The 14872-nt window shown below is 42.9% G+C and overlaps 5 protein-coding genes, 1 long non-coding RNA gene and 5 other non-coding genes across 12 annotated transcripts; 6 read left to right on the forward strand and 5 right to left on the reverse strand.

Annotated features, from left to right (window-relative positions):
* Positions 1–854: 854 nt before the first annotated feature.
* Positions 855–927, forward strand: Trnar-ccu (transfer RNA arginine (anticodon CCU)). The gene has a single exon. It is a non-coding gene; the product is annotated as a tRNA-Arg (tRNA).
* A 182-nt stretch (positions 928–1109) lies between these two features.
* Trnai-uau (transfer RNA isoleucine (anticodon UAU)) lies at positions 1110–1229 on the forward strand. Its single transcript has 2 exons — positions 1110–1147; positions 1194–1229. It is a non-coding gene; the product is annotated as a tRNA-Ile (tRNA).
* An 82-nt stretch (positions 1230–1311) lies between these two features.
* LOC130686055 (neuropeptide-like protein 31) lies at positions 1312–1895 on the reverse strand. The gene is made up of 3 exons (XM_057509349.1): positions 1809–1895; positions 1522–1732; positions 1312–1455 (listed from the first exon to the last, which is right to left on the reverse strand). Exons 1-3 carry the CDS (start codon positions 1824–1826, stop codon positions 1418–1420), a joined length of 267 nt encoding a protein of 88 aa, XP_057365332.1. The 5' UTR covers positions 1827–1895; the 3' UTR covers positions 1312–1417.
* Positions 1896–2841: 946 nt separating this feature from the next.
* On the reverse strand, positions 2842–4069 carry LOC130686162 (uncharacterized). The gene is made up of 3 exons (XM_059494123.1): positions 4064–4069; positions 3863–4009; positions 2842–3792 (listed from the first exon to the last, which is right to left on the reverse strand). The coding sequence occupies exons 1-3, from the start codon at positions 4067–4069 to the stop codon at positions 2842–2844; spliced, it is 1104 nt and encodes a 367-aa protein (XP_059350106.1).
* A 674-nt stretch (positions 4070–4743) lies between these two features.
* Trnai-uau (transfer RNA isoleucine (anticodon UAU)) lies at positions 4744–4863 on the forward strand. Its single transcript has 2 exons — positions 4744–4781; positions 4828–4863. It is a non-coding gene; the product is annotated as a tRNA-Ile (tRNA).
* Positions 4749–7568, forward strand: LOC130686054 (calcium-activated chloride channel regulator 4-like). The gene is made up of 9 exons (XM_057509348.2): positions 4749–4967; positions 5043–5185; positions 5246–5476; positions 5545–5671; positions 5747–5834; positions 5900–6114; positions 6190–6266; positions 6339–6483; positions 6561–7568. The coding sequence occupies exons 3-9, from the start codon at positions 5300–5302 to the stop codon at positions 6965–6967; spliced, it is 1236 nt and encodes a 411-aa protein (XP_057365331.1). The 5' UTR covers positions 4749–4967; positions 5043–5185; positions 5246–5299; the 3' UTR covers positions 6968–7568.
* LOC130686057 (uncharacterized) lies at positions 7377–8022 on the reverse strand. 2 transcript variants are annotated; one of them, XR_008999798.2, is made up of 3 exons: positions 7889–8022; positions 7629–7782; positions 7377–7530 (listed from the first exon to the last, which is right to left on the reverse strand). It is a non-coding gene; the product is annotated as an uncharacterized LOC130686057 (long non-coding RNA). The 2 variants fall into 2 exon arrangements; XR_009420560.1 differs by having other exon boundaries at positions 7629–7822; positions 7889–7903.
* A 1375-nt stretch (positions 8023–9397) lies between these two features.
* On the forward strand, positions 9398–9506 carry Trnai-uau (transfer RNA isoleucine (anticodon UAU)). The gene is made up of 2 exons: positions 9398–9435; positions 9471–9506. It is a non-coding gene; the product is annotated as a tRNA-Ile (tRNA).
* Positions 9507–9581: 75 nt separating this feature from the next.
* LOC130686056 (neuropeptide-like protein 31) lies at positions 9582–10158 on the reverse strand. Its single transcript, XM_057509350.2, has 3 exons — positions 10061–10158; positions 9801–9993; positions 9582–9736 (listed from the first exon to the last, which is right to left on the reverse strand). Exons 1-3 carry the CDS (start codon positions 10076–10078, stop codon positions 9699–9701), a joined length of 249 nt encoding a protein of 82 aa, XP_057365333.1. The 5' UTR covers positions 10079–10158; the 3' UTR covers positions 9582–9698.
* Positions 10159–11599: 1441 nt separating this feature from the next.
* Positions 11600–12906, reverse strand: LOC130686163 (cuticle protein-like). Its single transcript, XM_057509454.1, has 3 exons — positions 12901–12906; positions 12701–12826; positions 11600–12631 (listed from the first exon to the last, which is right to left on the reverse strand). Exons 1-3 carry the CDS (start codon positions 12904–12906, stop codon positions 11600–11602), a joined length of 1164 nt encoding a protein of 387 aa, XP_057365437.1.
* Positions 12907–14015: 1109 nt separating this feature from the next.
* Positions 14016–14088, forward strand: Trnar-ccu (transfer RNA arginine (anticodon CCU)). The gene has a single exon. It is a non-coding gene; the product is annotated as a tRNA-Arg (tRNA).
* Positions 14089–14872: the final 784 nt, after the last annotated feature.

A 14872-nucleotide genomic window follows, 5' to 3' on the forward strand; every position in this document is an offset into this window, starting at 1 on the left:
GTCGTCGCCAACGTGTACCACGCGCGGTGCCAGGAGTTTAGTGGTACAGGTGCTCTTGAAATTTAGTGCGCATTGGAGAACGCGAGTGAAAGGGAAATTGCCAAAAGACGAGAGAGTTTGCTATTAAAATTTATCGTTGTGGTTTAGCAGGGGAATTCCTGAAAAAAAACGGACATTTGGGGTGAACGAAAACGCGAGTTAAGTGTCGTTTTGTTTAGAGTTAACCTCGTCTCGGTGCGCTGATTCTGCGAAGGAGAACGGATGTTCTCATGGTAATTGACGTAACACGTAAGTATTTGCCCATTTAAATAGCTACGCATTTTCTCGTTCATGTTGTAGAACGTGTGGACTAAATAGATTCTTGGAATTTCCATAATTAGCATTCGTCATTGAGAAAATGCTGAAGGTGAATTAGCGTACTCTTCCCCAAGTGAATGTTTTTCGTTTGTTTCGTGCCCTACCTTCTTTTGTTTTGCGCAGTGTCATTAGCCCTTTTCAGGCCGACCTAAATAGTAAGAAGACATAAGTTTGTTACGTCACACCAACCATTATATTCCGTTTAAACTATTTCTCGTGCCCCTTCGTTTGTCCTTTTTTCATTCGACCATTGCTGTACGTATTGCACCAGAACAGAGCCAACTCTAATTGACAGACTCGACATCTCTTTGCTAATCTTTCTTCATCTTTACCTTATTTAAATTACATGACAAGTCAATCGGGTCTTCCGACTGCTATAAGGTAGGGAAAAGATTCTTTCACGCTGTTCTTCACGTTCAATGCGATATGTAAAATGCGAAACTGGACATTGATAAGCACTATATTGATCTGAACATAAATTTAATCTCATTTTTTAAGCCTCTATGGCCTAATGGATAAGGCACCGGCTTCCTAAGCCGGGGATTGCGGGTTCGAGTCACGCTGGAGGTACAGATGAAACTTTAATTGCCCGTGAATTCACGATGAACTTGTACACAGTTAGTGCAATTTGTGTGAGGTCCCACATCAGTTGTTGAATGCGAGCGATGAATCACTTTGTCAATAGTCTCTTTGATTTGTTTATGTTCTTTATAAGGAATGATGGTTTGTATATGCAAGACAAATGTTTTGTGTCTCCAGTGGCGCAGTTGGTTAGCGCAAGGTACTTATAAGACAGTAATGAATTGTGCTAATAGATTCTGCAATGTACGGAAGTAATGCCGAGGTCGCGAGTTCGAGCCTCGCCTGGAGAATTTGTTTTAAATTACTGGATTGAAACTGATGTTCGTGTTTGCAGGTGTTTCTTCGGAAGCAAAACAAGTTATAACTTTTTTTTTTTTAGAAATTGTGTTTATTTTTGAAAATTAAGTGAATTGGATACATGAGTTTACAGGAAAGCCAATGTCAAAACAAAAGGTTACACCGTTTCATTGTAGAGAGTTCAGTAACCATATCCGCCGTAGTAACTGGGTCCGTATCCTATGCCGTAATGTTATGTTTTATAGCATTTTAAAATAAGTTAAGTAGAGATAACGTATTTGTTACCTCCATATCCTCCATATCCATGTCCATATCCATGTCCATATCCTCCATATCCATGTCCATATCCTCCATATCCATGTCCATATCCGCCATATCCATGTCCATATCCGCCATACCCACCATATCCTCCATAACCACCATGGCCATAATATAATTTGACTTTTTTCGCCATTGCCATAGCGACGAACATCAAAGTCACGAAAAGCAATGCAACCTGCAACGCCATACAAAAAACCATAAAAATTAAAATCAATTCGAAATCTTGCTTAGTTTAATAATATCGTACTCACTTTGAAATTGCCTGCCATTTTTTCTTTGGAATTAAGACGATGTATGTTGCGCTGGAACGTTCTCTTCTTTATCGAAGCTTTGCGGATGTGTTTGGGACGAACCTAGGTGGGCTGTTCCATCATTTATACCAATCCCTGGCGGTAGGCGGAGCAAAAAAAAAAAACCTAATTAACTACAACTTCAATGAATGGGTGTAACGCCTATTTTCTATTGCACAATCCCCTCTCCCGGACCCCTTCATTACTTTCTCTGCGTGTATCGTCTTTACTTTGGCCGGTGCCAGCAGGTCCCTGGCACGCGTGGTCTTGAAACAGACCGACACGTGCGCTATGAAGGACACGACAGAAAAGAGAGACCTGCACATTGCGAAAGTATACTCAAAATTAATTTGAACGAAAAAGCTAAAACTGTAACGACAGAAATCCCACCCCAAAATTCTATTTCATAGTTTAACAGGTGAGCTAGCGAGTCATCGTTTTCTTATTCAGAATTGCTAATAGCAATGAACGACGTATTTCCCCTTCTTTTTAATGATTCTATACAGGACAAATGAATTCTTAAATTGAATAGATCATGTAAAATGTTATAAGCTTTCAGGCTGAGCAAAAAGGCCTTTTAGAAGTGAAGTGTTGCTCTGTTTCTTACCCTGCCCACCTGGTTTCGAGAATGTCCTTAGTCGTTTTAGTTTTATCTGCTTCCAGTAGAATGTGAGAAACAGCTGAACAAGTGATAGCTCTCCCTTCCCACAGTTTCAGCATTTGGTTCCAGTTGTTCAAAACGCCTGAGTCCATCGCTAGACAGAGACCTAGAAACAACGTGGATGTAGTTGTGCAGCGTAGAGAGAATTGGGCATGTGGCTGAGCCTTTGATCTGTGATTTTGTTTGACACATATTCATACAACTATCTAATGAATAGGTACACAGGAACTTTGTTTTCATATATTTTATTATTGATATATTATATTTTTTATTTGATATTTCATTTGACATCTCTGTGATGTATATAGATATGTATTCCAGAACGTGTGGCGCTTAGTAGTCGCGAGCAACGTTACCCGAAGTGATGAAGACGGATCCAGTGCCCGGGGCAGTGCCGGTCTGGGAAACACGGCCAAAAGCGGAGTCATCAGAGGTAAAAACTGGTGCGGAGTAAGTACGAGAAGTTCCAGCAGGACCGCCGACTGAAGACGAGGTGAATACCGTAGATGAGGACGAAGGAGAAGTGAAGACCGGTGCGGAATACGTGCGGGAGTTGGCACCCGGGGCGGTAACAGATGAAGCGGTTAAAACGCGAGCAGAACCAGCAGGGCCGGTAACAACTGGTGCGGAGTAAGTACGAGATGATACAGCAGGAGCTGTGATCGGAACGGAAGTGATTACAGGTGCTGTGACTCCCGAAGACGTGAAAACTTGGCCGGAGTAAATGCGGGAGGCGTCCCCAGAAATGCTGGCACCAGGAGAGGTGAAAACGGGTGCGGAGTAAGTGCGAGAAGCTGCAACTGGAGCGACGACCGAAGACGAGGTGAATACATCGCCGGAATGGGTACGAGTGGTGGCTCCCGAAGTGCGGCCAGCAGAAGAAACGAAGACCGGTGCGGAATAAGTGCGTGAGTTAGCACCTGGAGCCGTAACAGATGAAGTGGTTAAAACGCGGGCAGGACCAGCAGGACCGGTAACAACTGGTGCGGAGTAAGTACGAGATGATACAGCTGGAGCGGTGACAACTTGAGAGGTGAATACAGGTGCGGAGTAAGCCTGGGCTGAGTAGTGGGCTGGAGCGGGGATCTTGGCTTCACCTTCGTACTTGACATCAGCAACGTATCCGTAGCCATCATCTTTGTACGTTACGGTTTGAACACGGCCATCGGGGAGGAGGACGCGGTAATTGCCGGTGGTTACTTTGCTGTCGCTGGTCTCATAGTGGCCGTAGTCGTTGCCGTAACCATCGTAGACGGCCCAGTTGAAAGCGTATGGCTGGGCGGGCTATTAAATGAGCAATTGTTCATATAGAAACTGCTTTGAAACTGATAAAAGAAACGCAAATTGGACTTACGTATTCCTTGACCTCGTACGTCGAAGGTAAATAAGATGGCCTTTGGTAAGATGGAACTGGATAAGTTGAGTCGGGATAGGCGGAATTGGCTGCGGCTACAGCGATCAAGGCGGTGAGTACGAAGAACTTGAGAATTGAAAAATGTAACTGATTAGAATTGAACAATAATTTTAAATATTTGGAATGCACAGGTAATTTTACCTGCATGTTGAGGAGTTGATAGAGCGATTGAGACTGGTGGCTAACTGATGCTCTTACTGCTGTTCGTTCGCCCTTATATACCTCAGCGCAACTACCCTGCGCTTTTCTTTCTTCAGATGCCTTTTACCAAGGTCTAATTAAGAATACATCCGATTGTTCCACAATTGATTAATGAAAGGAAAAGTGTTCGTATCTGACCTGTTGTTTGATCTTTGCAACGGTCAAATGAAAAGTGCCCTAACATCGGGTTCTTTCCCTACAGTGTTCTATATTTCGGACTTTCCAACAAATGCGGTCTACATTTTTAAATGTAACGCGATTTCTTAACTGTTTAATTATTCAAAGATTATGGTGTTGGCTTTTCCCTTTGTTTGTTGATTTCACTTTTTGTTGCAGTTATCGTATCAAAAATGGACGAATTCTAAGCCAACTGTATTGAGCAGTGCCTTTGTGGCCTAAAGGATAAGGCACCGGCCTCCTAAGTCGGGGATTGCGGGTTCAAGTCCCGCAAGAGGTATTCACGAAGCTGATAATTGATTTCAATTGTTAATTACCGACACTAATAGGATCTTACACGATACGTTAATAAGGTCTAGTTTATTTATCAAGTAATCGCTACTCAATGATTTCTTTTCAAATGTTACTAGTCATTCGGTTAAGTATGAAATGGTAGGTACTTGTCTCCAGTGGCGCAGTTGGTTAGCGCATGGTACTTATACGACAGTAACTGAATGTGCTGATTAAGGATGATATGATTGCAAGCTATGCCGAGGTCGCGAGTTCGATCCTCGCCTGGAGAATCTTTTGCAACTGTTGTTCGGTACACATCTTGAAAGTGTCTGACAGCTGAGTTTGTTTGGCCAAGTAGCTAGAACAATAAATGGAGACTATCATATGATTACAGGTAAGCAATTGGTCATCTAAAGTAATGTAACGTAGTCAATTTTTACACGTAAACTTCTATTTCTTTTGAATTCAGGGAGCGATAACGTCCAATTGATTTCTCGACGATTAAACTTGTAAGCTTCAAAGTGGCCTCCATTCCTTCCTGGAAAAACAAAAGAGATCTGCTTTCCCTGAAAACACTTGGCCTGGTGTTCATTTTGACTTTTATCGATCAAGGTAAGAAAACGAAAATCTACCGCACAGAAAGAGGTTGTGCGAAACGGTATTCTTTCATAGAAGCTTTAACGAGATGCCAAACATTCACGGCAGAGGAATCAGAAACGGAGATCAATGACGATTTCGTTGTTGATCCGACGGCAACGCCAACGCAATTTGAAATTGAGCGTTTTCAATCTAGAGGAACTAGCAAATTTAGAGTCGATGGAACTGACCGCACCTGATGGTACTGTCTTCAGCGAGGTTGAGTATGAAACGACCACAGCTTCGGTCACCGTAGACTTGGCGATGGTAATAACACAAATTGAAGAATTGCTGCTTGTTTATTTTTTCAAGTTAAAAATCGAACTGGTTCGTAGATCGGAAATTGGTCCCTCAACGTCAAGTTAAGCAGCGAGCAGTTTGAATTGTTATTAGTCACTGTTATAGCGCAGATGCGTCCAAACGTTACGACACCAATCAAAACTAAATGCTGGGTCCCGCAAGGTACGTACTGGACGTTTACGATTTGAATCATCCTTTACACATTTAGTAGTTGCCTGCTCTTGTTGGTTTTATTAGCTGATATTAAAAACGCCGGTAAGAACACAATTCCAGTTCGCGCTGAGGTGACGACTGGATCGAATGCGGTTGTTGGAGCCACGGTCAGGTAATTTTCGTAGTCGATTTATTTTTAATTATGTTTTAAATTAACTTGCCAACTGAATTGGGAAGAGCTTTTTTGGTGAAACCCAACGGTGAGTCGGAAATTCTGGAGCTGCTGGACAATGGCGTCAATGCCGACACTGAGGCCAATGATGGCGTTTATTCCAGGTATTACACCAACGCCACTCAGAAGGGTCGGTACACGGTCAAATGCCATGTGATTAGCAATGAAGACACTGTCCAGAGTTCAGGCTTTTTTGGCTCTGCCAGCCCTCAGCTTCGCGGTACGAAGAACACCCTATCTCTTTGATATGCAACAATTTTTGATTGACTGCCTCGTTCTTTGTTTTAATGTGCAGGTAATTTAATTCATGAAAACGGCGCAGGGACTCCTCTGGCCGCTTTTACTCGCATCGTTTCTGGTGGATCGTTTCAGGTTTTACTTATTTTTTTGAGCTGTTCATTGAATTCTAGATTCTTCAATTGATTGATGAATTTGTTGTGATAGGTGGAAATACCCGTGTCGAGTTACGATGCTTATCCACCAAGTGAAATCAGGGATCTTTCTGTCACGTTAGTTGATGAAACAGAGGGACACATCATGATGGATATGAAATGGACTGCTCCCGGTGACGATCTCGATTATGGCACTGGTACATTTTTCGTATTCATTTCCTTTATCTAATCGAAGTGTTTATAATTGTCCTGCGCGTATCTCTTGAATGCGCAGTTGCTTATTATGTACTGAGGTATTCAGACACGCCGGACTACGTGATAAACTACAACTTTGACGATGAATATTCTGCTCGCAAGAAGCGCTCCGCCATCAAAGAAGATGATCTCGTGGCCGGTTCACTCGAACCCATCGAAGCTGGCTCCTTGCAAACGGCTACCTTCTTGCTATCCGATATCGATCTGGACCGACCTTATTACGTGACACTACGGGCAGTGGACAAAGCTGGAAAGGTTGGGCAAGTCTCCAACGTGGTCGCTTTCTTTGTACCAGACAAATTAGCTATGCTGGCTAGGAATAATTTGGAAGGACCCGCCGGATATGAAACAAGAGATATCATCAATGTGAATCAATCGGGCTTTCCGTCACCTCGTTGTTGGTTGCAGCCTTTGGGCTTCTTTTGATCGCCTGTCTGTGTGTGGCCTTATTGATGGCCATCGTCAAACGCTCTAGAGCCTATCCAGTATATTCTGGTGTCCCGACTAGTAAGGATCATAGTTATCCTTGAAATGAGTATACAGACTCGAGGTTTATTCAGTTAACGTCCCGAAATGTTTCGATGTTAGAAAACGTTAACAAGCAATCCACGTAGAACAGTACCGAGGGTTAAACCAAATTCATTTAAAAGCAAGCTTAGTTTTGTAGGGAAGATACGAAAATTCTAGCGATTATTTAGGTCGAAACAGACAGGTAAGTGCTGATGCATTTCATCCAACTGCCACCATGCCCTTAATAGTACTTGGAAATTGTTCTTATTCGTGACATTTTCATTAAAATAGATTCATTCCGTATAGTGGAATCGATTTACCATGCTTCACTTGAAAAAATTGCAATGTATATGCCTGCCGGGTGTGTCCATACAGATATATAAACGAGTGTAAGCTCATCATAATTTTCAAAACAAAAGTGTTCGTTCATCAATAGCCGTATCCGCTGTAATAGCCATGTCCGTATCCAGCGCCATAGCCTGTAGATTCAACAATACATTATCCATTTTAAAATTAATACCTTTACTATAATGTTAATAATTGCTTATAGTATAGTAAACAACAGCCAAAATAATACCTCCATATGGATAGCCATATCCGCCATATCCACTATATCCACCGTAGCTTCCGTATCCACCGTAGCCTCCATAACCACCATGGCCATAATATAATTTGACTTTTGTCGCCATTGCCACAGCGACGATCATCAATACAACCACAAGCAACGTGATCTACACAATACGGCAAAGGAAAACAGGTAGATTGCATACACTACATCACATGGAACACTTATTTTATTTGCATTAGAAATATTCAATAATTATAACAAAAACGTACTTTGAAATTAACTGCCATCGTGTTGAAGAACTGGGACAGTCTCTTTGTGCGAGTGTTATCTTCTTAGACGAAATTGTGACGAACCAGTTTGAACGCACGGGCTTTTATACCGATTCCTCGACGGTATGGGCAGAGCTAAAGAAAAAAAAATAATCGGATAGATGCGGTGTATTTGAAACCTGCGAATCGATACTGACGGCAGCCCTACATCTAGAACTGCGAAGGTTACATACTAGCTATTCAGCAATTTCAAAATGAATCGATTACAGAGGGCGCACCTTGTTGCTGCAGTCCAATGGGGTTGTTTGTCCTTCATTTCTATTTTACATCTATGACCTGACTTGTACATTTTCTCTTCTGAGCAATTTGCTTGACAGTGTCGTCGCCAAGATGTACCACGCGCCGTGCCTGGAGTTTAGTGGTACGAGTGCTCTTGAAATTAAGTGGGCGCCGGAGAACACTAGTGAAAGGGGAATTGCCAAGACGAGAGAGTTTGCTATTAAAATTTATCGCTTGTCGGTTAACAGGGGAATCCCTGAAAAAAAGAACGAACATTTTAGTGAAGAAAAAGGCAAGTTAAGTGTCGTTTTGTTTAGAGTTAACCTCGTCTCGGTGCGCTGATTCTGCGAAGGAGAACAGATGTTCGCATGGTAATTGACGTAACACAAGTATTCGCCCATTAAATAGCTACGCATTTTCTCGTTCACGTTATAGAAAGTGAACTAAATAGATTTCGTAATTTTCTCAGTATTTCCATAATTTTCATTCGTCATTGGGAGATATTGAAGGTGAATTACCGCACTCTTCCCCTGGTGAACATTTTTCCTTTAGTTTCTTACTCTACCTTTTTCTTGTTTTGCTTAGTGTCATTAGCTCTTTGGAAGTCGACCCAAATAGTAAGAAGACATAAGTTTGTTACGTCACACTGCCCATTATATTCCGCTTTATCTATCTCTCTTATCCTTGCGTTTGTCCTCGTTTCGTTTGACCATTGCTGTATGTATCGAGCCAGAACAGAGCCAACTCTAGTTGACAGACTCGACATCTCTTTGCTAATCTTTCTTCATCTTCACCTTCTTTAACTTACGGGACAAGTCCATCGGGTCTTCCAGCTGCCATAAGGTGGGGAAAAGATCCTTTCACGCTGCTTTTCACGTTCAGTGCGGTATGTTAAATTGCAAAACTGGGCATTGATAGGCCCTATGTTGATCTCGACATACATTGAATTTTGGTAATTAAGCCTCTGTGGCCTAATGGATAAGGCACCGGCCTCCTCCAGCCGAGTATTGTGGGTTCGATTCCCGCTAGAGGTAGAGGCTACCCGTGAATTATCCGTGTATTCACGATGAACGTTATCTGTGGTTTTGATTGTAGCTGCTGTAAATAGCAGTCTCATGTCAGTCGTTCATTGAAAGCGGAAAGCTGATCTATTTGCTTCTTAAGCTCATTGCTTTGCATAATTTCTACATAAGGAATGATGGTTTTCATCTGTAAAACAACATGTACGTGTCTCCAGTGGCGCAGTTGGTTAGCGCAAGGTACTTATAAGACAGTAACTAACTAATTGCCATGGATGGAAGTAATGCCGAGGTCGCGAGTTCGAGCCTCGCCTGGAGAATTCGTTTTGGATTACTGAATTGAAACTGATGTTTACGTTTGCTGATGTTTCTTCCAAATCAAATCGAGTTATACATTTGTTTTTAAAGATTGCGTTTATTGGTGAAAATGGGTAAGCTGGGTACATGGTTCTACTATCAAGGCAATGTCGCGTTCGTCAATACAAAATGTTACATGTTTGGTTGTAGGTATTTCAGTAGCCGTATCCGCCGTAGTAACTGGGTCCATATCCTATGCCATAACGTTGTGTGTTATAACATTTGAAATAACTTTAGTAGAATGACGTATTTTTTACCTCCATATCCGTTGCTGTATCCATGTCCATATCCACCATATCCTCCATATCCACCATATCCACCATATCCGCCATATCCGCCATACCCACCATATCCGCCATATCCTCCATAACCACCATGGCCATAATATAATTTGACTTTTGTCGCCATTGCCATAGCGACGAGCATCAAAGCTACGAAAAGCAATGTAATCTGCAACGCCAGAAAGAAAACAGAAATCAATTCGAAATCTTGCTTATTTTAATAATATCGTGCTTACTTTGAAATTGGCTGCCATTGTTCTCTGGAATTAAGACGATGTATCTTGCACGAACGTTTGTCTTGTTTGTTGAAGCTGCGGATGTGTTTGTGACGAACTGTGGTGGGCTGTTCCATCATTTATACCAATCCATGACGGTAGGCGGAGCAAAATCAAACCTAGATACCTACAGTTTAAAGCAAAACAAAAATAGGAATTGGATAGGTGTAACGCCTATTATTTTTTTATTGTGCAATTCCCTCTCCCGGATCCCATCACTACTTTCTCTGCGTGTATCGTCTTTGGCCGGTGCCAGTAGATCCCTGGTACGCACGATCTTGAAACAGATCGACACGTGCGTTATGAAGGACACGACAGAAAAGAGAGACCTGCGCATTGCGAAAGTGTATTCACAAAATGCATTTGAACAAAAAAGCTAAAACTGTAACGAGAGAAATCCCTAAGAAATTCTATTTCTAGTTCAACAAGTGAGATAGCGAGTCATCGTTTTCTTATTCAGCATCGATAATAGCAATGAACGACGTATATCCCCGTCTTTCTAAGGATTCTATATAGAACAAATCAATTTAACTGAATTTAGATTATGTAAAATATAATGAGTATTCAGGGTAAGAAAAAAGGTTTTTAACAAGTGAAGCGTTGCTCTCTTTCTTACCCTGCCCACCTGGTTTCGAGAGTGTCATTAGTCGTTTCAGTTTTATCTGCTTCCAGTAGAATGTGAGAAACAGCTGAACAGGTGATAGCTCTCCCTTCCCACAGTTGCAGCATTCGATTCATTTTGTTTTTTTCGAAGTTTTTCTATCGTGTCCTGTTCGAACAGTTCAGTCCGTCGCTAGACAGCGACAGAGAAACAACTTGGATGTATAGATGTAAAGCGTAGAGAGATTTGAGGATGTGGCTGAGCCTTTGGTCTGCCGAGTTGAAGATCAAGTAATTAAGAAGATAATCAGAGAATTCAACAGGTAAGCAAAATGAATGGTTTAAATTTCGATTAGTTACCTGGACCATGAAAGGGATTTCGGTTAGGGTTTGCAAGATCTTTCTGGGATACAGTTCGCGTCCTTTTGTTTATGGTCAACCGTAGTTTCGGCCCGTGATGTCACTGTGGTATTTTGTTGACCACTGTTAAAAGAAGATGAGTACGTCCTACTCCATGTTTCTCCATGGTGTTGTACAAAGGAATTAAATGAAAATGAATAAATAGTAATTACGCAAGGAAAAGCGAAAAATTTTTCAAGCCAAATGGTATTGCAAGTGCCTTTGTGGCCACATGGATAAGGCACTGGCCTCCTAAGCCGGGGATTGCGGGTTCGAATCCCGCCAGAGGTATTCACGAAGGAAATAGATGTAAAGGATTGATGATGTATAGTCTTAGACTGTATTAGCCTCTTCGCACATATTCGTTGTTACAGCTGTGTAATGAATAAGAACACCGTAGATTTGTTTTTATATATTTTATTGTTGATATATATTCTTGATTTGATATTTAATTTGACATCTCTTTGATGTATATAGATATATTTGCAGGATTTGTGGCACTTAGTAGTCGCGAGCAACGTTACCGGAAGTCGTGTAGACGGATCCAGTGCCAGGAGCAGTGACGGTCTGGGAAACACGGCCAAAAGCGGAGTCATCAGCTGTAAAAACTGGTGCAGAGTACGTACGAGAAGCTGCAGCAGGAGCAGTGACCGAAGACGAGGTGAATACATTAGATGAGGACGAAGGAGAAGTGAAGACCGGTGCGGAATAAGTGCGGGAAGGAGCGCCTGGAGCTGTGACAGACGAAGAGGTGAGAACAGGGCTGGAATAAGTACGAGAGTTGGCTCCCGAAGTGCGGCCAGCAGAAGAAGTCAAGACCGGGGCGGAATACGTGCGGGAGTTAGCACCTGGAGCTGTGACAGATCCAGAGTTGAGAACAACAGCAGGACCGGTAAAAACTGGCGCGGTGTAAGTGCGAGATGATGTAGCAGGAGCTGTGATTGGGACGGAAGTGATTACAGGTGCTGTGACACCCAAGGATGTTAAAACTGGGCCGGAATAACTGCGGGAGTTGTCACTAGAAACGCTGGCAACAGGAGAGGTGAAAACGGGTGCGGAGTAAGTGCGAGAAGCTACAGCTGGAGCGACGACCGTACGAGAGATGGCTTGAGGAGCGGTGAAAGCAGGTGAAGTGAAGACTGGTGCGGAATAAGTGCGCGAGTTAGCACCCGGAGCGGTAACAGATGAAGTGGTTAAAACGCGAGTAGGAGCAACAGGACCGGTAACAACTGGTGCGGAGTAAGTACGAGATGATACAGCTGGAGCAGTGACAACTTGAGAGGTGAATACAGGTGCGGAGTAAGCCTGTCCGGAGTAGGCGGATGGAGCGGGGTACTTGGCTTCACCTTCGTACTTGACATCAGCAATATATCCGTAGCCATCATCTCTGTACGTTACGATTTGAACGCGCCCATCGGGAAGGAGGACACGGTAACTGCCGGTGGTTACTTTGCTGTCACTGCTCTCATAGTGGCCGTAGTCGTTGCCGTAACCATCGTAGACAGCCCAGTTGAATGAGTAAGGCTGGGCGGGCTATGGAAGAGGCAATTGTTCATTTAGATACTGCTTTGAATTCATAAAAGAAAAGCCAATAATACTTACGTATTCCTTGACCTCGTACGTTGAAGGTGAATAAGAACGGAAATTGGAAGCGGAATTTGAAGAAGTTTGGCCAAGGTATTCGGAATTGGCTGCGGCGACAGCGATCAAGGCGGCGAGTACGACGAACTTGACATTGGGAGAAGTATTTTATTAGAATTAAATAATAATTTTAAACCGTTTGAATGCACTTATCGTTTTACCTGCATGTTGAGAAGTTGATTGAGCGATTGAGACAGTTGGTTAACTGATGCTCTTACTGCTATTCGCTCGCCCTTATATACCGCAGAGCAACGCCCTGCGCTTTTCTTTTTTCAGGTTCCTTTTACCAACTTCTAATAAGGTACGTATCCGATTGTTCCAATATTCATTGAAGAAAGGAAAAGTGTTTGTGTTTGACCCGCTGATTGATCTTGCAACGGTCGAAATGAAAAGTGCACCAACATCGGGGCTTTCCCCAAAGCGTTCTACATAACGGTCTTTCCAACAAACGTAGCCCAAATTTGAAAATGAAAGGCAATTTCTGACCAGTTCAATTATCCAAAGAGTATGGTATTGACTTTTCCCTTTCCATGTTGATTTCGCTTCACTTTGCAGTTGTCGTAAGCAAATAGCATATCCGATTGTCTATATTGCATATAGCTACCAAGTAATCACCCAGCATAGGTTCTTTATTGTTTGTTAATGAATGTTACTTGTAACGTAGCCCATGAATAATGAAAGATTTTTGATGTCTCTAGTGGCGCAGTTGGTTAGCGCATGGTACTTATAAGACAGTAACTGAATGTGTTGATTAAAATCTATTAATTGCAAGTAATGCCGAGGTCGCGAGCTCGACCCCCGCCTGGAGAATACTTATTGCTGGTCAGACTATACTTTGACACTGTTTGGAATCCAAATCCATTGTTCCTTATTTAGGACGATCAAGAAAGCGCATCGTGTGATTCCAAGTAAGCCAATGCAATCTAAAATACTTTGCTACGGAAGATTATTGCTTTAATTTCTATTCATTTTGAATTCGAGGAGAAAACAACGTCCAATCCAATCCTCGACGGCTGAACTTGTAAACTGCGACGTGGCATGCAACCGTCGTGGACAATACCAAACGTATAAGATTACCCTGAATACACTTGGCATGGTGTTCATCTTGACCTTGGTTGATAAAGGTATGGAAACGCAGGATGACTCATTTTCTATTGTGTTTGTCTTATCACGCAGGAAGCGATTTCCACGAACATGGCATTACTTCATGCACATTTAATGAGATGCCAGGTGCACGTTTCGTTCAGCCCATAATAGGACATTTCCGTCTAAAACAGCCTTTGTGGCCTAATGGATAAGGCACCGGCCTCCTAAGCCGGGGATTGCGGGTTCGAGTCCCGCCATAGGTATAGTTCTATTCAGGTAACGGCTTAGCATTGATCTTGCTTGATTGACTCTTACTTTGCTCCAGTCACTTGACTCAATTTCTTTGTTGCAAGCTTGCAGCTGTATAATGAATTAGTACTTAGGAAGTTTTGCTTTCATATATTTTATTGTTGATATATATTCTCTATTTGGTATTTAATTTGACATCTCTTTGACGTATATATAGATATATTTGCAGGATTTATGGCGCTTAGTAGTCGCGAGCAACGTTACTGGAAGCCACGCGGACGGATCCGGTTGCCGGAGCAGTGCTGGGCTGGGCAATACGGCGAGAAGCGGTGACGTCAGATGTAAAAAGTGGTTCAGAGTAAGTGCGAGAAGCTGCAGCAGGACCGCCGACCGAAGACGAGGTGAATACAGTAGATGAGGACGCAGGAGAAGTGAAGACCGGTGCGGAATAAGTGCGGGAGGAAGCGCCAGGAGCCGTGACTGATGAAGAAGTGAGAACAGGGCCAGAATAAGTACGAGAGTTGGCTTCGGAAGTGCGGCCAGAAGAAGAAGTCAAGACCGGGGCGGAATAAGTGCGCGAGTTAGCACCTGGAGCCGTGACAGATGTAGGGTTGAGAACAACAACAGCAGGAGCGGTAATAACTGGTGCGGAATAAGTACGAGAGGAAACGGCAGGAGCTGTGCGTGGATCGGAAGTGAATACAGGTGCTGCGACACCCGAAGACGTGAAAATTTGGCCGGAATAAGTGCGGGAGTTGTCACCAGAAACGGGGGCACCAGAAGAGGTGAAAACGGGTG

This window comes from Daphnia carinata, chromosome 2 (assembly GCF_022539665.2).
Source record: "Daphnia carinata strain CSIRO-1 chromosome 2, CSIRO_AGI_Dcar_HiC_V3, whole genome shotgun sequence".
Taxonomy (NCBI): domain Eukaryota; kingdom Metazoa; phylum Arthropoda; class Branchiopoda; order Diplostraca; family Daphniidae; genus Daphnia; species Daphnia carinata.